Raw genomic sequence first — 22741 nt, 5'->3', positions numbered from 1 at the left:
GACTTTGTCTACAATAGTGTACTTTTTGCCAATAATTTCCTTTTTTCCCATTCCTTTCTGCCTTTAAAGATTTAATTTTTTTAAAGAAATATCTACACCCAATGTGGGGCTGAACTTAAAACCCTGAGATCAAAAGTCGCATGCTCCACCAACTGAATCAGCCAGGTGCCCTCATTTTCTGCCTTTATTTTCAATTTTTAAAAAAGATTTATTTATTTGGGGGAGGGTGTGCGGCAGAGGGAGAAGGAGAAAGAAACCCAAGCAGACTCTACTCTCACACTGATCCTGAGTTCAGGACCCTATGATCACAACCTCAGCCCAAGGCAGGAATAGGAACCTTAACCCATTGCGCTACCCAGGTGCCCCTCTACCTTTAAAAACCTTTCTTGTCCTGCAGCTCAATGGAGCTCCTTTCCATTTGCTAGACGTATGCTTCCAGATTGATGAATTGCTTAATAAAGCCAATTTGATCTTTTACATTACTCAATTTTTTGTTTTTAAATATCTTTTAATGTGGGCTGTAGCACAGTTTCTTAAAGCCTTTTCAAAATAAAGCTGGACAAAGTGAGTAAAATGGATAACTGTTCCGACAGATTAATAAACACTAGCAGGATTTCAACAGTACCGTATCTGGTTTCTCCTCTTATTCTAGCCCTATTTTGCTGCCCTTTTATGGGATGCCTACGTTTGGGAGTTTTTGAATGTACCTAAAATTATAGAGAGAATATAGACTCCTCACCTTGTCATGAGGTCCTTCGTGATTGGGCCCCTGGCCACCCCCCTGGTCCATTTTTGCTAATTCCCAAGAAGACAAACAGTAAATCGGAGACCAAAAAACAAAGAACTGCACAGCGATGCTGAGAAGGAAGCAACTGGCTATTAAGCCTAAGGTAGCGGAAGAGGGCCAGCTATCGAGTAAGTAGGGGCCACCTAGGCCCCGACTAAGTGGAAATGGGTCCCAGACAGAAAGAACGACTTTGGGAGAAGTAACGGAACTTTATAAGGGGGCGAGAGATTTCACGCGACCGGGTGAGGTTCGCGGGGTTGAGGCCCGAAGTGAACGGGGCAGTTTCTCGGCGGGAGCTTCAAGCTCGGTTGGAGGACAACACACGTGATTGGCCCACCTCCCCGTTCCCTTCCAGGTCCCGAGGCTGTGCGCGGGGCGACGTGGACGGAGGTAGGCGCGGGGCTGGCGGCGGGCCGCCGGGAGCGGGGAGCGCGCGTGACCCTGCGGCGCGTCACGTGAGGCGCCGGCGGTCATGGCGGGAAGCGAGTCACGCAGCGGAGGCAGCTCCCCTCAGCCGCACCACAGCGACTGGAGCCGGCTAGAGGCCGCCATCCTCAGCGGCTGGAGGAGCTTCTGGCAGTCGGTGGGCAAGGAGAGGGCAGCGCCGAGGGCCTCTCAAGAGGAGGCGGGTGAGGAGGCCAGTACCCTGACGCAGCTGCCGGTGAGTGGCGGCCACCGGCCGCGGAGGACCGAGGGGCCGCACTGGGAGGGGCGCCACGCACCGGCGGCCTCTGAGGGCTTCCCCGCGCCCGGGTCTGTGTCTGCCGCAGTCCTGCCGCCATTCCGGCCAGTGTCGTCACCTGGGAGCAACAGTTGACCAGAAACGCCGAGGCGTTGACCTTTAGTGCTCGCAGACGGACCGAAAGTCGCAGCGAGACGCACCATCAGGGGCGCCCTGGTAACCGGCCAGGTCACCCTTAGGTCTTCTACCCCCCAAAACAAGTTTTGGCCCTAGAACACCCCGAACGTCAGGTTAAGGAAATAAGGAGACCACGGCCGAGTTTCTGGTTAGGCTGGGAAAGCCTTCAGCGACCGTGTGCTCCGCGCCTTTCATCTCCGGTTCGGTGTACCAAAACGCTGCGAGGAAGTCATGGCTCTGCTCTTACCGCGCGTATTTCAGGGCACAGAACTCACACTTAACTGGCAGTGACTAAGAGGTGCCGCAAGTTACAGCAGCCCACAAGAATTGTACACATCATTTATTGTTAAACTTTTCAGGCAGATGGGAAAATGGGAGAGAGGAGAAATTCTTAGAAATTATACAAATTCTGTATCTCAGCTGGACTGTTGACACCTCCCTCTGACGTCCATCAGAAATTAAAAACTGTAGGTTTAGAATGCCTCCAAGGTTCTTCCTTTTGGAGAAGTTCTTTGAAATATAGATTTTATGGAGCAAGATGGAGATGGCAGATTTACTCTTTGATTAGAACTAATGACAAAATCAGAAATGATTTGATAAAGGTTTTATTTTGAAGCCCAGATTGTTTCCTTAAGTGATTTGTTAAGATATATGTTGTGGCAAAATACCATGAGGAGAAATTAAAGGACCTGGTTATTTTGCTTGAAAAATACCAGAACAATGATTGGTCTTTCATGACTGTTTCAGTGCGTCAACAAATTAAATGTTCAGATGCGTTTTTCTTCTGCTGGCAGGAAAATAACTTCAGAATTATAGATTCAATTATTAAAAATACTGTTACATTGATCTTTGGTTATCTACAATAATTCCTCATGATATAATTATTAAAAATTATTAAAAAGATGGACTGTCCAGTTGACCTTTGGATTCCTAGTTAATAAAATAATTATTTGTTTGTAATTTATTATCAGAAAATTTATTATTTTTAAGGTAAGTTTTTCATCCCTAATACCTATTTGTGGTTTCTGTTTCAGATTGACGTACAGCTATATATTTTGTCATTTCTTTCACCTCATGATCTGTGTCAGTTGGGAAGTACGAGCCATTATTGGAATGAAACTGTACGAGATCCAATTTTGTGGAGATATTTTCTGCTGCGGGATCTTCCTTCTTGGTCTTCTGTTGACTGGAAGTCTCTTCCAAATCTAGAAATCTTAAAAAAGCCTATATCTGAGGTTACTGATGGTGCATTTTTTGACTACATGGCAGTGTAAGTATCTAGTTTTATGAATTAAAACGAAGATACTAAATTTGACTGTATCACAAGTCAATAGTATAAATTAGTCTTGACTTTGCCACTAATTCATTTCATGGAATTTGGTTGTGTTTGTAAAAGCTGGGGATTAACTTAAATTCCTTCATACAACCCTTTCAGTTTTCACATTTTGTTATTTACTTGTGGTGCCTGATTCTAGAGTATTTGAATACTTGTAGATAGTTCACATGCCAAGAAGTAAAACATTTCTTAAAACTTTCATCATCTTTAGAACACTTATCATTTTGTTAAATAGTGAATACTTTTCCGTATCCAAAAAAGGAATGATTAGTGATCAGAGACCAGTTCTTTAGCAGGGAAGAAAACCATTCTCAAGGTTCTGGGAAATAAGATTTTGTTACCACCCAAAAGCATTGACACTTTTAAATATCATGTAGCTGAGAGAATTAATGTTGTTGAGCAACTGTAGTATATTGGATTCTATGAGGGTTGCTTTATATATGTTTACTTATTTAGCCATCACCCAATAAGAAAGTATTATCCTTGTGTTCTAGATGTGGAATTGAGGTTCAGAATGGTTATGGATTTGCCTAAAGTCATATAGCTTATACGGGACTGTTCAGATTGGAACCGTGTCATGCCACCTTAAAAATATATAATGTCATTGGATCTGGATATAACCTACTTTACTGAGGGCCCCAAATTTAAGGCATTGTAAATAAAATTTAAAAAATATTTACGTTTTAGGTAAGAATTGTTTTACTCTGTTAGATTTAGTATCTAGATACAGGATTGTTTTTCATATTTTATTTGAGTTATTCACATCTTTCCTTATTCTAATCTAAATGCCAAGTCTTGTGAAACTACTTGATTAAAATGTATGTGATATGTTATATATAATTTCAGTAAGTGCTATTGTACTCTCACTTGCTGGTTGTTACTTCTACATTGTCCCACAAACAACCATACCATCAAGTATATCATGCTGTGGAACCAAGTTTTCCCCGGGAATAGAAGTAATCATAGTAACTACCATTTGTGATCATGTAAAGTATTTTTTTATTGAAGTATAATTAACATACAGTGTTCTGTTAGTTTTAGATATACAATATAATGATTGAACAATTCTATGCATTTCTCAATGCTAATCACGATAAGTGTAATCCCCTTTTATATCACCCACCCGCCTACTAACCTCCCCTCTGCCAACCACCAGTTTCTTTTTTTGTCTTCTTTTCTTTGTTCATTGTTTTGTTTCTTAAATCATATAAATTAATTTCTGATCTTTCAACCCTGGGTTAATTGTTATTGCTCAAATAATGCAGATGAAAAAACTTAAGTTAATACTATAACTGAGTTTTTATGACTGAACCAAGTGTTAGACCAAGTGTTCCATGAGAAAATCTAAATGAAAGATTAGAAAGTATGTAACCACTTCCTGGGGAGGACTTCCTTAACATTTGGACCACTTCTACTCCCAGAGTGCCTTTGCTTTTTCATGTCATGGCATCCAGCATACATATTATAATGTGTCTGTTCCCCACTTCCCTCCATGAGGATTGGAACTATTATTGTATCTCTTGTATCTAGCAGGTTCTCAATAAACTATTTATTGTTAAATGAATAACTGGTTATGTTTTTTTCTGTGTTAATTTTCTAATTGTGACAATTTTATACAGCTATAAAATGTGCTGTCCATATACAAGAAGATCCTTGAAATCTAGCCGTCCTATGTATGGAGCTGTCACATCATTTTTACACTCATTGATTATTCAGAATGAACCACGATTTGCTATGTTTGGACCAGGTTTGGAAGAACTGAATACGTCTTTGGTGTTGAGCTTAATGTCTTCTGAGGAACTTTGCCCAACAGCTGGTTTGCCTCAGAGGCAGATTGATGGTAATTTTCATGTTAATGTGTAGTATATAATAGTTAAAACACTTTGAGCTTGACACTAATATTAAATCATAAGAAATTAATTTTTAATTAACTCTGATATAATGAAATATAGTACTTTTGTGAATAGGCACCCCTCCTCCCCAGGTCCCAATGGACTGAAAGAGTTGATTTACTTTTTATGAGAAGTGAGCTTCCTCTTATTTCCTCAAATTTGTGTAATCTAGAATATAAGATTATGTGCAAGTAAATTATATGTTATGTTTGTACAGTACTTACCATATTTTAAAAGAATGTTAACAGCAAAAACCATTCAGCATCTACTATGTGCAAAGTACTGTGATATATTTTGGAATTTTTAAAAAGAGCTAAATTAACACCTTCCTCCTCTTTCTATAAAAACAATTATCATGTAGTTAGTTGGCAAGCAGGAGTTATAATAAGTAACAATATAATCTTGCTTATGCTTTGCTTATTCATTTATTGAGAGCACCTATTAGATGCTAGAGGTGTAGCTATTTAAAACAAACATCAAAAATTTTTGTCTGCCCTGAAGATACTTGGTCTTGGTAAGGACAAAGGTAAGTATATAGGTGATTAGAATATGGAGTAATTAGCTCCTGCATAGAAAGATAAGAGTCAGAGAAGGCTCTTCGTTGAACATGATGCCTTATTTGAGTCATTAGGATGAGTTAAAATAGACCATTAAAAAAAGGGACAGAAGTATTGTGAGCAGTGAGAACTACATTTCTAAAAGCACAAAGCTCTGGATACGTATGACACATTTGAAGTAGTTCTATGTGTCTAGAGTGAGGCTAGGTGAGAAGACGTGTATGCCATGCTTAAGCATTTGGGAGCTGTTGAAAGATTTTAAACAGAGGAGTGAGATGATCAAGATTGCATTTGAGGAAGATCTGGCTCCTGAGTGGAAAATTGATTAGAAGAGGCTATAAAACATGGAGACCCTTTCAGAAACAACTGTAATATTGTGAAAACATATGAAGGATACAGTGTTGACTGAATATGTATGAGCATTATTTCTGATGTGGTTTTCATATTGGTTGATAGTGCCATTCACTAGGATAAGGAGGAGGAAGAGAAAGTTTTTTGAGGGATCTTTATAGGGAAAAGGACAGCTACTCTGGAATATGCTGACTCATAACTCTGGGAGATGTAAGCGGAGATGCCTGCTATAAGCAATCCACTTGAATGGAAGCTCCATTAGGGCAGGAGTCTTACCAGCTTTGTTCATAGCTGTGTTTGATGTCAGGCATGTAGTAGGCACTCAATATAGATTTGATGAATAAATGAACAAATGACTCAAGAGTAAGATTTGGGTTAGAAATCAAGATTTGGGAATCATATGGTGTCCACATGGACTTGGAAGTTTCTGAGGATGGAGAGGAATATTGTGAACCAGGTGCTGAAATCTTCAGTGAATGTTTGGAGGAAGGGGTTATCAAAAGGAGATTCATAAATGATGAGGTTGAGGAAGGGATGATGGTACTACATCTGAATGGTGTATCTCAAACAGTTGGAGTTTTGAAGAGGGTGAGTAAAAGGACGTGGCATTGAGGAGTAAAGAGAACATTGACCCCACGCCTTTACCCTGAAATGTGAAAGAAGAAGCAGTTTTGTTACTTGAGAGTGTAGAGGAAGAGAAGTAGCCCCTAAGGGTAGGCCAGTTCAGGTAAGGCCATGAGGTGGAACACCTAAAGAAGAGGTTGGGGATATGGCGAAATTCACTGATCATGAAATGTCAGTTTTATTCTCCAGACAGCAGCAGAAATGATTGTTTACAAATGCAAATCTAATTATGCCTCAAACCCTGCAAGATCAGGGAAGAATGAGGGGATGGGTTGTTGGCAGTGTGGTACAGAATAGCATAGAGATCGTACTGGGTTGAGGTTAGATGTGTTGAGAAGGTAATCTCTGGAAATTAAACCGATGAAAACAAAGATCAGAAATAACAGTAGAATTTGTTTCTATGATCTCTTTGGGGAGTTTGTGCACCAAACCTGGTGGCCAGGGAACTAGGGTCATGCTTGCAGTCCAGCCACCAAGATTTCTGTATATGTGTTACCTGGAATGGTGACATAAGATGGCAAGACAGGTTAATTTAAACAACTAGATTGGTTATGATACGGGGATTAAAGATATGAAAAGTGGAGTTGTCCTAAAGTAGAGGTAAGATTATATTAAGTTGTTTTTGAAGAGCAATCTTTTTGAAGGAAAGAGAAATAATGAGATAGGCATTTTTAAGCCATCTCTCCAGTTGCTGTCAGAAGAATGCACAGTGGGGGTCAAAAATGGATGTAGGAGACTGGTTAGAAGTGATTGCAAAAGTCCAGATGAGGGTATGATAATTTAGACTAAAAGGAGGGATTGAGGATGGAGAGAAGTGGACAGATCTAAAAGGGCATTTGTATAGCAAAAAGAAGTATAGCCATGAGAGAAAGAAGGATCTTTTCATGAGGCAAGAGGAGAATCAGCCCGAGTGTTAACACAGCCAAAGAAGGGAAGAGGTTAAGAAAGAAGGACAAGTAACAATATTGAATAATTCAGATAAATGTAGTAAGAAGCTAGTATTTAGTACCTGTTATTTACCAGTCACTCTGCTAGGAATTTTACATATGTAATCTCATTTAATGCTTACAACATCTCTAAGAAGTATGTATTATTTCTATATATATTTTTAAAGATTTATTTATTTGAAAGTGAGAGAGAGCATGTAGGGGGAGGGGCATCAGAGGAGGGAGAGGGAGAGAATCTCCAGCAGACTCTCCACCAAGTGTGGAGCCCAATGGGGGGCTCATTCTCACGACCCTGAGATCATGACCCGAGCTGATCAAGAATTGGACACTTAACTGACTGAGCCACCAGGCATCCAGTATTGTTTCTGTATTTTGATGTCAAAACAGGCTCACAAAAAATGGCAATGTGGCAAATTCAAGATTATAACCCAAGTTTGATTTCAAATTTCAGTATCTGAATATTTCTTCAATTTTCTACAGTGTCATTGGTGACTCCCCATCAATTTAAAATCATTTTCAGAGGGAGAAAAAGCCATTTCACTGAATGTATACATGGAGTATATGACTAATGAGAAACAAAAACGTTGGAAAATAAGTCTTAGTCTTGATAAATATTAGTAGCTGTTAATGATGCAGCTGCTACATGATGATACAGAAAGGAATGCTATAAGCCTATTTGTTCTTTATCCATGTTTCTATTATTACCATTTAAATGAAAATTGCATACAGCACCTTTTCTTCAACATAAACATTTCATTTTATTCCAAAGCTATATATAATTTGTCATGGGCTTTTTGGTTGCTCTTTTTTTCTTGCACTGGATAATTTTTTTCAATGTGATCTTTTTCTATATTTATTAATGATTTGTTTTGATAACTAATTTTCTTCTCTAGGTATTGGATCTGGAGTTAGTTTTCAGTTGAGCAACCAACATAAATTCAACATCCTGATACTATATTCAACTACCAGGTAAGGCTGCCTACGTGGTGGCCAGCCTGGGGCATTAGGACTTGGGTACTTTGGGGGGGTGGAGCCTGCTTAGTATTTATGTTTTATATTTATATTTTTCTTATAGAAAGGAAAGAGATAGAGCAAGAGAAGAGCATACAAGTGCAGTTAACAAGATGTTCAGCGTACAGAATGAAGGAGATGATCAACAAGGAAGCCGGTATACTGTAATTCCACAAATTCAGAAGGTGTGTGAAGTTGTTGATGGATTCATCTATGTTGCAAATGCTGAAGCTCATAAAAGTAAGCATTATTTTCTTTTTAAGACAACTTTTTTGCGCAGCAAATAAAATACCTTTTAGGCTTTACTGTGGCTTCTTAAGAACATGGTGGTTAATTTAATAAATGTGATTCTGTGACCACATACATGGTTAATAGGGAGTTCTCAAACCTTGATGTGCATAAGGATCACCTGGGGAGCTTATTAAAAACAGCTGCCTGATTCCTATTCTGATGGATTATAGTTCATAGATTTTGGTTGTTTCTTGGGCATCTGTTTTTTTTTTTCAAAATTTTTTATTGTTATGTTAATCACCATACATGACATCATTAGTTTTTGATGTAGTGTTCCATGATTCATTGTTTGAGCATAACACCCAGTGCTCCACGCAGAATGGGGCATCTTTTTTTTTTTTAATAGGCACCTACAGAATTCTGATGCATGTCAAAGTTTGATAGTATAACTACATAGTATTTCTTTGTTGTATGCTTCTGCACTTATTATTGATATTTTGTCTGCTGTTAGCTCTATTCAAATAATTTATGCAGATAACTGGAAAATTTTATCTTAGTTTTAATTACCCAGATAGAGAGATGTGTGGGGTGGAGTGTTAATTAAGTAGCTTAGTTAAGAACACTCTCTACATCTCTACATATTCTGAATAATTGCCCTTCACAATGCTGTTTAGGCATCAAATCAGAATATTATTGGGCCACAAACCAGTATTGTAATTTTTATCCCAAATCTTTTGTGAATAAGTTAGGGCATGAATATATAATATATTTATCTCACTCAGAACAAGGTAGCAACATTGCTGAAAGAAAGTTTGTGGTGCACTGAAGTTAAGCAGAGCAACAAAAACTAAGTCCAGGTCAACTACTACTGACTAGTTGGAATCAACCCATTGCATTAGTGGTCTAACAGAAGAAGCATGCCCATTTCTGGGAATAGATTCTCTTACCTCATTCTCTACTGTTCTTCTACATAAAACATTTAACATTAAATTAAAAATTATAAGACACAAAAAAGTCAAAATGAAATGACCCATTTCAGGAGATAAAGCAATCAGTGGAACCATATCCAGAAATGACTCAGATGTTGGCACTCTCAGAAAGGGACATTAAAATAACTATGATTAATATGTTAAAGGATCTAGTGGAAAAGATGCAAAATATGTGTGAACAGACAGGGATTTTCAACAGAGAGAAGGAAGCTGTGAAAAAGTAAAATGGGAATGCTAAATATGAAAATATAGGAGGTGAACACTTTCCTTAGTGGATTTATCAGCAAAAGAAACCTTTGGTGAACCTGAAGATAAATTGAAATTACCCAAAGTAAAACACAGAAAAAAGAGTAGGAGTGAGGAACAGAGCATCCAAGAACTGGGAGAACCCATCAAGGGAAACAACTCAGGGATCAGTGGACTTTTTCTTAAGGGGCCAGATGGTAAATATTTTAGGTGTATAAGCTATATGATCTCTCACAGTTACTCAAGTCTGATGTTAGAGTGCAAAAGTAGCCATAGACAATTTATAAATGAATGGGCATGGATGTTTTAAAAAAATTATTTATAAAAATAGATCCATAGACCGTAGTATGCCAATACCTGGTCTAACTCATGTGTAATTAGAGTCCCAAAACATGAAGAAAGAGAACAAGGAAAAAGAAATTTTTGAACAGATAATGACCAAAATTATTTAAAAATTACTGAAAGACAACAAACCACAGAATCAAGATGCTCAGAGAACTCCAAATAAATTTTAAAAAATAATAATACATAAAAATAAATCTAGGTACATTATAGCCAAACTGATGAAAACCAAAGATAAAAGAGATTATCTTGAAGACAGCAAAGCAGAAGGAAGCATACATATAGAGGGCGAAAGATAAGGACAGAATTCCTGAAAGAATTGCTGAAGGCAATGAAGGGAAATCTTTACAGTGTTACAAAGTGGGGAAAATCTTGTATCCAAAGATATCTTTCAAAATGAAGGCAAAATAAAGGCTTTCGGACAAAACCTGAGAAAGTTCATTATCAGCAGATTTGCATTACAAGAAATACTAAAGAAAGCTCTTCAGGCAGAAGAATATGATACCAGATAGAAAAATGGGTCTTCATCAAAAAAAAAAAAAAAAAATTAAGAGCCCTGGGATGGAAGCAATGTAGTATATATAAGATGTTTTTCCTAATTTAAATTTTTTTATAATACATAAAGGAAAAATAGTAAGAATATATTGTGGGTATATGATTCTTTTAAGTAAGATATATGATACCAATACAAACAAATGGAACAAATGGAAATACATTGTTATAAGGTTCTCCTATATGTGAAGTTGTGTAATACTATCTAGAGGTAGACTCCTAAGTTGAAAATGTACATTGTAAATCTTTGAGTAACCACTAAAAAAGTGTGAGAGAGGTACAATTAAATAAGCCAGTAGTGAAGATAAAATGGAACCATTACAAATCTTAGTCCAAAGAAGGGGCATAAAGGAACAAAGAACAGATGGGATAAGTCAAAATCTAAGAGGTATATGATTAGATTTAAATGCACCCTGTTGATAATGACATTAAATATTTATTCATTTTTCTGTCAATGTATAACAAATTTCCTTCAAGCTAGTGGCTTAAAACAACACCTATTAATTAGCTCATAGGTCTGTGTCAGAAGTCAGCACAGCATGACATCAGGTCAGATGGGTTGCAGCACTTTCTGGTGGCTCCTGGGAAAAATCTGCTTTCTAACACACTGAAGTTACTGGCTGAGTTCAGTTCCTTACAACTGTAGGATGGAGGTTTTGTTTTCTTGCCAACTGTTAGCTGGGGGCTGATGTCATCTTTTAGAAGGTATCTTCATTTCTTGCCTTGTGACTCCCTCTTCTCTTCAAATCCAGCAATGGAGAATCTTTCTCACCAGGAGAACCTCATCTCTTTAAGGGCCTTCCTGATAGATCAGCCTCACTGAGGATAATTGCTCATTTTTGAAGTCAGCTGTGTCTTACAATGTAGCCTACTCATGAAAATGATATCACTGATTCTAGATTCCTCCCACTCTCAGAGGGGAAGAGATTATACAAGGGTGTGAGACATTGGGGGTCCTTTTAGAATTTTGACTACCTCACAATGTCTGTGATTTACACAGTCCAATGAAAGGCAGAGATTGTTAGTTTGAATAAAAGTGCTAGACCCAAGTCTATGTTTAAAGTGTTTAAACTAAGGTCTTTGAAAGAAAAGGGTAGTGATAGCTACAAAATTTATGAGAGGAAAATATCTATATCAAAGTATTTTTTCCTTTAAAATATGGAGACATCTGAATGGTACTGTGACTTTTTCCTCTAATTTCACTGAAATTCCTATCCTTGAAGGTTACCTAATGTAATTTTGTGACAGATCAGTAAATGAACAGCTGTAAATGAACAGCAGTAGAGGCAGTTTGTTATGTTTGGATCCTGGTAATTTTTTTATTTCCTTGTTTTGTTTTTAAGTTTGTTTTATTATTTTTAAAATCTTTATAAATAATGCAAATTAAGGGTTTTGACTACATTCTCTAGGACATGAATGGCAAGATGAATTTTCTCGTATTATGGCAATGACAGATCCAGCTTTTGGATCTTCAGGAAGACCTATGCTGGTTTTATCTTGTATTTCTCAAGCAAATGTAAAAAGAATGCCCTGTTTTTATTTGGCTAATGAGCTGCGTCTAAATCATCTAAACCACCCATGGATGGTAAGGTCCTATCTTCTCTGGTGAGAAAAATCTTATTTTTCACTGTTCTCTATTTGATTTTATTCTTTCCTACTCATTCTCTTTAATGAAATAGCATTCAAAAGTTAGTTTTAATAGCTTAATCAGTGGGAGATATTTGATTGGTATCAATAAGTTTCACCTGATCATTTGCTCACTACTTTCCTATCATAGATACAGTGAGATAGCAATTGGGGATTTTTTTTTTTTTTTAAGATTTTATTTATTTGACAGAGAGAGAGACAGCCAGAGAGGGAACACAAGCAGGGGCAGAGGGAGAGGGAGAAGCAGGCTCCCCGCGGAGCAGGGAGCCCGATGTGGGGCTCGATCCCAGGACCCTGGGATCATGACCCGAGCCGAAGACAGACGCCCAACGACTGAGCCAGCCAGGTGCCCCGGGGATTTTTTTTTTTTTTAAATGCCAGTATCATGGTTTTTTTCAGCATTAAAATATTATGCTTTAAGGGTCATCAGAAATACAAATTTCATCTTATTGTTTCTTGCTTTCCAAGTTTTATTTTAATCATGGAATCCTTTCTTCAAATGGAACCTTACATGAAAGCCCCTAAGTAAAATAAAGGAAAATAAAAATTGGAAATACTTATGCTTAATAACTTAGAGGATTTTCTTCCTTCCTCCCCATATACCTTCCATGGAGTTCTGAAGACTCTTTGGAACACAGCTGGAAAGCTACTGATACAGCTATACCTTCCTGAGTGGTGGGAGTTTTAGCTTACCATTAGGAAGAGTGGCAGTCTTAAAAAATACATTTTTGCAACTGGATATCACATTTATCAGCTGGCTAGCTGAATTACATTGAAAAATGTCTTAATTTTCAAAGTGGATTCTTTAGAGGAATTTTTTTCTAATACATACAAGCAAGTCATGGAAATGGTAGTTCTTCCCATTCCCAAAACTGAGTTCCAAGATAAGTAATAAGCCTCATATTGGTAATAATTATAGACAGAAGATCATATTTTTTTTTCTAAATTCTCTAGAAGACAAAACTTGAATGACTCACCCAAAGTTTACTGGGATTTTTAAAATCCTGTTCTTTTTTTAGTATCTAGAAAAATGTTTCTTTTAATCATAAGATTTTGGACTTAGTTTCTTACAGTGGTCTCTCTTATCTGCTCATAGGTCCAGGATACAGAGGCTGAAACTCTAACTGGTTTTTTGAATGGCATTCAGTGGATTCTTGAAGAAGTAGAATCTAAGCATGCAAGATGATCCTCCTTTTAGACCTTGGGAACTGAAACCACTTTAAGCTTGTTGCTAAGGTCATGATGTGGATATTTGCTCAGTCAGCCAATTTTGTCCTGCCTTTTTGCAGGTGGGCTTTATATTGGGACAGCTGTAACTGCCCAGTTTTTTACATAATTTTTACTTTTTACCTTAAATCAATTTTTTCTTGTAGAAAAAAGTTTCAGTGCTAGCATTTAGCCCCTGAATGAACCTTTTAAGACTTTTTTTTTTGATAACTTTTATATTTTCTTTTTTTAAAATATTAAATTCTGGAAAGGACAAGTTGGTACTTCTCTCATTCTTTGTGATTTCTAATTTCAGTTCAAAGGTTGCCCTGGTGGAGAATAGAAAATTTGCTAAGCTTTTATAGGTTCTTTTCAAAGGTCCTTAACTGGTTATTAAAAAGAAGTTTTTATCTATTTTTAATAAATATACTGCTTAAAGACTGGAATATTCATTGGAATTGCACTTATTGTTATGGCCATACAACTTCTGTTTTTTTTTTTTTTTTCCTGAAACAGTAGAAATTAACTTTATATCCTATTTAATACTAATTCAGTGAAAATAACTTTCCTGGAAGTTTTTGCTATTTCACATAACTGAAAGTTCATAAGATTCTAAAGCCAACTTCTATTCCATACTCATAGAGAAAACATTCCATAAAACATGATCATAAGACAGTCTCCTCACAAATTGCAGAGGAACTGTTACAGCTTTCCTATGTCATTAGAACGGAGGAATTTTAACACTATAATAACAAGAGCACAGTATTTGGGTTAGGATTAGGGTTAGAGTTTAAAAAAAAAAGAAGCATAGTAGTGCCAAGATATAGCCCACAATCCCTGAGTGGGTGCTGCTCCAAAAAAGGGAGTTTCTACATCTTGGGTACACTCATTCAGAACTTGGCTTCAACAACATGTAGTTGGGGGCAGGATGTGAAATGCTGACATCTCCCTCCTGGGAAGATAATTCTCTTAGAGAGGTAGTATGGTTCTGCTTCCTTGGCTGCCACAGTCTAGATTGGAGTTTCCATCTTGCTGAGTTGAAGGAGGGATGGGAGTGAGTGAGTCTTGGCTCAAATCCCAGACACTTGATGTTCTTACTGAGTTTTAGTAGATTTTTTTTTTGAAAATATTTCTTCATTTTCTATATGCTTTGCAATCATTTACAGATACTTGAAATGGCTGTTTTTTAAAAAAAATTATTTTCTCCAGTTTCTCTAGGGAGCCATTCCACAGAACCCCTCATGCTATTATGCCGAGAGTAGATCTCCCTATTTTCCTTTTAATATTTGTAGTACATCACCTCATTCATTCCTGATATTGGTAATTTATGTCTTATCTTCTTGACCAGTCTAGCTAAAGTTTTACTGATTTTATTATTAGTCTTAAAAAAACATGTTTTTGTTTTACTGGTTTATTCTATATTTCATTGATTTATGCTCTAATCTTTTCTGCTTTAAAATTTGTTTTGAGTTTTTATTCCATTTTCTTTTTTCTAGTTCTTTAAAGTAGAAATTTAGATCATTGATTCCATTCTTTTTTTAAAAAGTTATTTTAAGTAGGCTCCATGCCCAGTGTGGAGCCCAACACAAGGCTTGAACTCACAACCCTGAGATCAAGACCTGAGCTGAGATCAAGAGTTAGATGCTTAACTGACTGAGCCACCCAGGTGCCCCTATTCCTTTTTTTTTTAAATAAGCATTTAAAGCTATTGATTGTCACCTAAGCCCTCTTTAACTTCATGTAAACATTTTGAAATAGATATTTATTATTATACAGTTAAAATATTTTCTAATCCCTTGAGGTTAATATTCAATCCATGGATTATTTAGTAGTAGTATTTTAGTGTTGTTTAATCTGTTACCTACATATTTTATTGTTATTGATACCTGATTCAGTTTCTCTTTATCAGAGAACACTTTAAAATTTCAATCTTAAATTTGTTTAACCTTGCTTTCTGGCCCAGCTTATGGTCTATTCTGGTGAATATACCACATGCACTTGAAAAAAGTTTATATTCTGTAGTTGTTAGGTGGAATATTTTATAGCTATCTATTAGGTCAAAGCAATTGATAATGTTCAGATATTCTATATTGGCTATATTGATTTTTTTAAAGATTTTATTTTTAAATAATCTCTACAGCCAGCGTGGGGCTTGAACCCACAAACCCAAGATCGAGTCACTTACTCTGACTGAGCCAGCCAAGTGCCCCATATTGATTTTTATATAGTTGCTTTATCAGTTACCAATAGGCATTAAAATCTTTAGGTAGAATTGCCTATTTTTCCTTTTTACTGTCAACTTTTGCTTAATGTGTTTTGATGACGTTTTTAGGCACACATACATATATGACTTATTTTTCTGATGAATCAACCCTTTTATCATTATTAATAATGTCCTTTTTGTTGTTAATGCTCATTGTTGTGAAATCCATTCTCTAATATTAATATAACCCCTTCAGCATTTAAAAGAGTACTGATCTCATGATACATCCATTCAACCTAAATCTGTCTTTATGTTTTAAGTGTATCTCTTGTAGATAGAATATAGCAAATTCTGCTTTTTTCTTTTTCCATTCTGGCAATACCACATTTTAATCAGAATGTTTAGATCATTTACATTTAATGTGATTGTTAATATGATTGGCTTCAGATCTACCATTTTATTATTTTTTTATCCCCTATTCACTATTGTTTCTCTATTCTTTCTATTTTGGATATTTCAGTATTTTTTAGAAATTGATTTAAGTTTTTCTATTAGTTTTTTTTAGCATGTGTCTTCATTTTTTTAGAGGTGGCTGTAGTGATTGCAATGTATTTCCTTAGCTTTTGAAAGTTTTCTTATAGTTAACCTTGTACGAATTTGTGTAATATGTACAAATGTTGTAACTGTGTGGGTTTCATTAGTCTTCTCACCACTTTTCTGTAGCTGTTAAATGTAGTATACCACCGTACGTTATAAACCTCAGAGGACAGTGTTACAGTTTTTGCTGAAACGGTTCACATATGTTACAAAGAAGTTAAAAGAAGAAACATTTTACAAAATAATAAAAGTGGTCTTTTATTTTTTCAAAGATACATAAAATCCTGGGTTGACAGTTTTATTCTTTTAGCCCTTTCAATATGTTCTTTTGTTTTCTTCTAGCCTCTAATTTCTGATAAGAAGTTACTCACTAATTACATTTTGATTCTTTTGTATATAATCAGTCTTTTTTTTTTTTTGGCTTTCAAGTTTACTTTTTATCTTGGTTTTCAACCGTTTAACTACAGTGTGCCTTGGAAGGCCTTGTTTATAATTATCCAGCTTGGGAGTTACTAGCTTATTGAATATTCAAATTCATGTCATTTACCAGGTTTGTGAGATTTGGGGTCATTTCTTCAAATATATTTTCTTCCCCATTCTTTCCTTTCTTTCTCTTTGGGTCTATATTGTGTTAACAACACGTGTTACACCATTCGTTATTATTTAACCTGTCTCTGAAGCTTTCCATATATTTTTCTCTCTGTTCTTCAGTTTGGATAATTTCAGTTGATCTTAAGATTTTCAAACTCTTCTTTTTATCTATATTTCGCTAAATCAGTCTTGTGAATTTTTATAATTTATTATTGTATTGGTTCTATAACTTCTTTTTGGTTCTTTTTTTTTAATTCTATTTTTCTTCTCAGATTTACTTTTTTTTTTTTCATTGAGGGCATACATTTCTGTACATCACTGAGAATGGTTGTGATAGCTGCTTTAATATCCTTGTCTGCTGAGGCACCTGGGTGGCTCAGTCAGTTAAGCGTCTCCCTTCTGCTCAGGTCATGATCCCAGGGTGCTGGGATTAAGCCCTGCATAGGGTTCCCTGCTCAGCGGGGAGTCTGCTTCTCCCTCTGCAACCCCCCCTCCCCCTGCCAGCTCGTGCTTTCTCTCTCACCTGCTCTCTCTCTCTCTCAAATAAATAAATACAATCTTTAAAAAAATTAAAATAAAGTTCTTGTTTCCTAATTCCAAATCTGCAAGGGTTAGTTGAAGTATTTTTTTTATTAAAGTAATGAATGTCATTTTTATTTTTATTTTTTTGTATCTTGCAGAATTTTGTTTTGTATTCTGAAAAATATGACTGTTGAGTTGTGGAGACTCTGGCTTCTGCTATTTTTCTCCCATGAGTCATATTTTTTTCTTTTGTTTAAACAATTAACATGGTTAGACATAAATTGCAAACTGTTCCTTGAGCAACAATTCTACATTCAGTTTGTCTTTGTTATTTAAGTGAGCGCCTTGAGTTCATTTTTCACACAAAGTTCAGCCAAAGGTATAGACAGAAAATTTAGTGATTCCCTTCCTGACTTTTTCTTTTCTGAAACTCCCTTTATCCTCTCTAGTGGCTGCAGTTGTCATCAACAAAATCAAGACTTTTTTTTGCTTTTCAGATCTGTTCTCTGTCTTTTGTCAGAATTCTGTTGCGGGCTCAACAGTTTATTTTCACATTTGGAGTAGTTCTACTTTTTTCACATTTGGGGTTCACATTTGGAGTTTGCAATCTAGTAGAGCAATCATATTGTCATTAAAAACTTCAGTGGTCTTTTTCTTTTCCCAGGATAATCTCTCTTCTTGTGGCAGGTGTGATATTCCACACACAGATATGCCAACTAGGCAATTGGTCCTATAAAAGCAACAGCTCTTTGATCACCAAAATAACCTATTTATCCTTGGAATTTATTTATTTTTGAACCTACTGCTCTTTGATGGCCTAAAGTATAATTTTCATTTTATTCTGTGTTTCCTTGTTGCAGCAACAATCTTTTGTGTCCTACATTCTATCTGAAAGCAAGCAAAATTCTTAGTGGTTTTTACACTGTCTTTTATACACCTTATGATTTCCCAGATCAGTGTTCATTTGTCAAAAAATTTCTAGCATTTTATCTATACACAGTAGCTAAACTATATTGATCATTATTTTACACTGTGAAGAGTTCTCATGTCCCATTTTTCCCTTGATTTTCAGTATTATTTCATTTTTACTATATAGTGTGATGACTTTTTACTGTTCTTTTTTTCTCCCGTTGGAATTATGTTTGCCTTCATATTCTTTGACCCTTGGAAGAAGTCCTAAGCAACTTTTCATAACATTTGAGGTCTGACCCTTGCTACAGTCTCAACAAATTAAATACCCTATATTTAAAATTTTCCAGTTGTTTATTCTTTCTACACATTTCTATAAGAACGTTAGAAGCAGCATAACTAAGTCATTAAGTGCAAGGATCCTAAAACCAGATTGGTCTGAGTTCACATCTTAACTTTATTACTGTGTGATCTGGGGCAAGTTTCTTATCTTCTATGTGACAGAGTTTCTTTAATTGTAAAATGAAGATAAATAATACCTCGTAGAGTTCCTAAAAGGCTTAAGTAAGCTAATATTTTAAAACACTAAGGACAGCGAGTTGTACAAAAAAGTGCTCTAAAATAGTTCGATAAGTTTTGATGTACAGAACATTATCAAAATGAGTTTTTATTTTTAGTCTCATAAGAAAAACCTGATGTAAAGAGCCCCATTTACTTAAGAAAGCATATAAAAGCCTAACAGTAGATAGATCTGATGAAATAATTCAGGGGGACAATAGGCTCTTGATTTTTTCCACAGGAATATAGAAATTTTAGTTAAAAATTTGGCAAAGCAATATTTACTTTTTCTGTTTGCCATGAAAAGCACTATCAATTTTACACCAGAGTACATTGATGGTCATTTTCTGTTTTCTGCCATGTAAAGTACAAAGTCTTAGCTTGTTTGTCAGATTGATACTATAACTAGCAGAAGACTGTTCTTAAATACTGAAAAACATGACAGTGCTTTTCTAGATTTCCAGAAGGTGGTACTATTGCTACATACATACATAATTTGTTACCAAAAAAATAGCTATTTCAACTTAACTTTTATAATTTTGATTAGATTGGATTTTCAGTAGCATTTCCTAAAGTGTGTTTTGAAGTATAGTAATTTCCTTGATAACTGAATTAGTGTAACTTTAGTTCTTAGTGGGTTAAATAAAGTTAAGCAGGTTATACAAGACTTTACTGTGGGGCATTTTTCATTTTACTTTTTTCACTGAATATAGATATAGATTAGTTACAAATATAGATACATTTATAGAACAAACTTAGAGAAAATGGTCTTATAGGAATTCAAACTCAATAAAATATGATTTAAAAATATTAGGACAATCCACAGAACGGAAGAAAATTTTTTACAGATGGTATATGTGATAAGAGAGTTGTCTCTAGAATATATAAAGAACTATTTCAAATCAATAATGGAAGAAAAAGGCAGCAAGGGATTGTTCATTGATAGGATGAATGTATAAGGAAGGTGTGGTATATATACACAATGGAATATTAGCCATAAGAAAGAATGAAATCCTGTCATTTACAACAACATGGATAGACCTAGAAGGTATTATGCTAAGTGAAATAAGTCAGAGAAAGACAAATACCATATGATTTTACTTATAGGTGGAATCGAAAAAACCCCCACAGAAACCAATGAATAAACAATAACAAAAAAGAGAAATATGCATAAATATAGAGAACAAACTAGTGTTGCCAAAGGGGAGAGGGTTGGAGAATAAACAAAATAGGCGAAGGGGATTAAGAGGTACAAACTTCCAGTTACAAGTCATGGGGATGAAAAGTAGAGCATAGGGATATAGTCAATAATATTATAATGACTCTGTATGGTGACACATGGTAACTACACTTAGTGAGCATTTTGTAATGTATATAATCACTATTGTGCATCTGAAACATGTCAATTATACTTCAGTTAATAAAAAATAAGCAAAGAATCTAAAGATGTTTCTCCAAAAAGGATACACAAGTGGCCAATATGTACATGAAAAAAATACTCAACATCATTAGCCATAAAGAAATACAAATCAAAATCACAATGAGGTACGATTTCATACCCACTTAAATGACTATGATAAAAAAGATAGATAATAAATGTTAAGGAGGTTGTGTAAAAATAGAAAAACGCCTTCTTGGTCAGAATGTAATTATTTTGGAAAATGATTTGGCAGTTTCTCAAAATGTTCAAGTTAGTGTTACCATATGACCCAGTAATTCCAATCCTAGGTGTATATCTAAGAGAAATGAAAACGTATATACAAAACTTGTATATAAATGTTCATAGCAACATTATTCATAATAGCCAAGAAGTGAAAACAATCCAAAGGTCTATCAACTGATGAATGGATAAATAAAATCCTGTATATCCATACAATGGAATATTATTCAGCAATAAAAAAGTGCTGACATGCTATAATAAGGATGAACCTTGAAAACATTTTAAGTGAAAAGCCACTCACAAAAGACCACATATTATGTGACTCCATATTTATGAAATATTCAGAATAGACACAAAGTAGATTATTGGTTACCTATAGTGAGGGAGAGGGTGATGGAAGCATGGGGGTAGATGGCAATAAAATTTATTTCAAACACCTATCTAGACACTTGGATTTTTTCCTGAATAGTTACACTGTGTATTGCTGAGTTTCAGTAGCCAGTTCTGGGTCATGTGTGCTTTTTTTTTTTTTAAAGATTTTATTTATTTATTTATTTATATGTTTTTTAAGATTTTATTTATTTACTCATGAGAGACAGAGGGAGAGAGAGAGGGAGAGAGAGAGAGAAGCAGAGGGAGAAGCAGGCTCCCAGCCCGATGCGGGACTCGATCCCAGGACCCTGGGATCATGACCTGAGCCGAAGGCAGATGCTTAACCATCTGAGCCACCCAGGCGCCCTCATGTGTGCTTTTTTTCTTTCATGTGAAGACAGTCTGTTACAAAGTCAAAAATCTAGGCTAGTAATTTGCTAAATAAAATAGAAAGTATAGTAGCTAGCAATAAATTGCTTGATTCATTGTAACTGTATAGACCAGTATTACTTCAGCCTCATTTTTCTAGGTTATTATGAACATTATTATATTCAATAACCATTTAAATATTTTTTCTGTGAGCTTTGTGATCATCCATTTTGCCCATTTTCTGTTGGATTTTTTCCCCTCAAATTTTAAAGGACTCTTCAGGTATCAGGGAGACTAGTCTTTATCTATGATGCAAATGTTTTTTCCTCAGTTTATCACTTGTTTTCTGACTTGACTTGTTATATTTGCCATGCAAAACTTTTTAAAATGTCTAATTTATCAACATTTTTTTGTTGCATCATAGTTAAAAATGCCTTACCCACACACAGGTTATAAAGGAATATACCCATATTTCTTCTTGTACTTGTGTGATTTCATTTTTTACATATAAATCTTAGATCTATTTGGACTTTATTCAGGTATATTGTGAAGTATAAATCCAATTTTATCTTTTTTCCAAATTGATATAATTATTTCATTATAATTTATAAAATGTTCATATTTCCCCCAGTGTTTTGAGATACCATACTCTTTAAACACTAAATTTCTCTATGTAACTGAGTCTGGCCTTTCTGTTTTCTTTGGTCTGTTTCTCTGTATGCTCTAATGCTATACTATTAAACCTATAAAGGGGTTTTAATGTGTTCTAATATCTGATAGAGCATGGCTTCATCATTCCTCTTTTGAAAGGTTATCCAAAATATTCTTTAATACTTATTGTTCAATATGACCTTTAATATTAGCTTTGTTAAGAAAACATATTTTTATTGGGAATGCTATGTATATATACATACGCATATAAATACATATGTTACGTATGTATGTAATATCTTGGAGAGAAATTATGTAGTCAGGATATTGAGTTCTTTCCTAGAAAATGAATATGTTTCCATTTATTCAAGACAGGTGTGTTTTCAAGTTTTCCTTATATACATTTTGCACATTTGCATTTTCCTTATATCCTCTGGTTGATTATTTGTATATATGAAAGTTACCGATTTTGTGTATTAAATTTATATCCTTCTACTTTATTGTTTGACTTAGTTTCTTATTAATAATCCCTTGGGAAAATTGGGCAGCTATATACAGAAGAATGAAACTCGACCATTCTCTAACACCATACACAAAGATAAACTCAAAATGGATGAAAGACCTCAATGTGAGACAGGAATCCATCAAAATCCTAGAGAACATAGCAGTAACCTCTTCGACATCGGCCACAGCAACTTCTTTCAAGATACATCTCCAGGTGGAAGCGAACGC

General features: G+C 35.4%; 1 protein-coding gene across 1 annotated transcript; it reads left to right on the top strand.

Annotated features, from left to right (window-relative positions):
• The first annotated feature begins 1257 nt into the window (after positions 1 to 1257).
• FBXO4 (F-box protein 4) lies at positions 1258 to 14023 on the top strand. The gene is made up of 7 exons (XM_028098023.2): positions 1258 to 1448; positions 2681 to 2916; positions 4602 to 4822; positions 8247 to 8322; positions 8429 to 8604; positions 12134 to 12309; positions 13468 to 14023. The coding sequence occupies exons 1-7, from the start codon at positions 1260 to 1262 to the stop codon at positions 13555 to 13557; spliced, it is 1164 nt and encodes a 387-aa protein (XP_027953824.1). The 5' UTR covers positions 1258 to 1259; the 3' UTR covers positions 13558 to 14023.
• Positions 14024 to 22741: the final 8718 nt, after the last annotated feature.

The sequence above is a fragment of the Eumetopias jubatus genome, unplaced genomic scaffold (assembly GCF_037043125.1).
Source record: "Eumetopias jubatus isolate StellerSeaLion01/CBP00866 unplaced genomic scaffold, mEumJub1_p1.0 scaffold_5, whole genome shotgun sequence".
NCBI classification, from domain to species: Eukaryota; Metazoa; Chordata; class Mammalia; order Carnivora; family Otariidae; genus Eumetopias; species Eumetopias jubatus.
The sequence above is the reverse complement of the archived record's forward strand: the minus strand, read 5'-3'. Positions and strand labels throughout refer to the sequence as shown.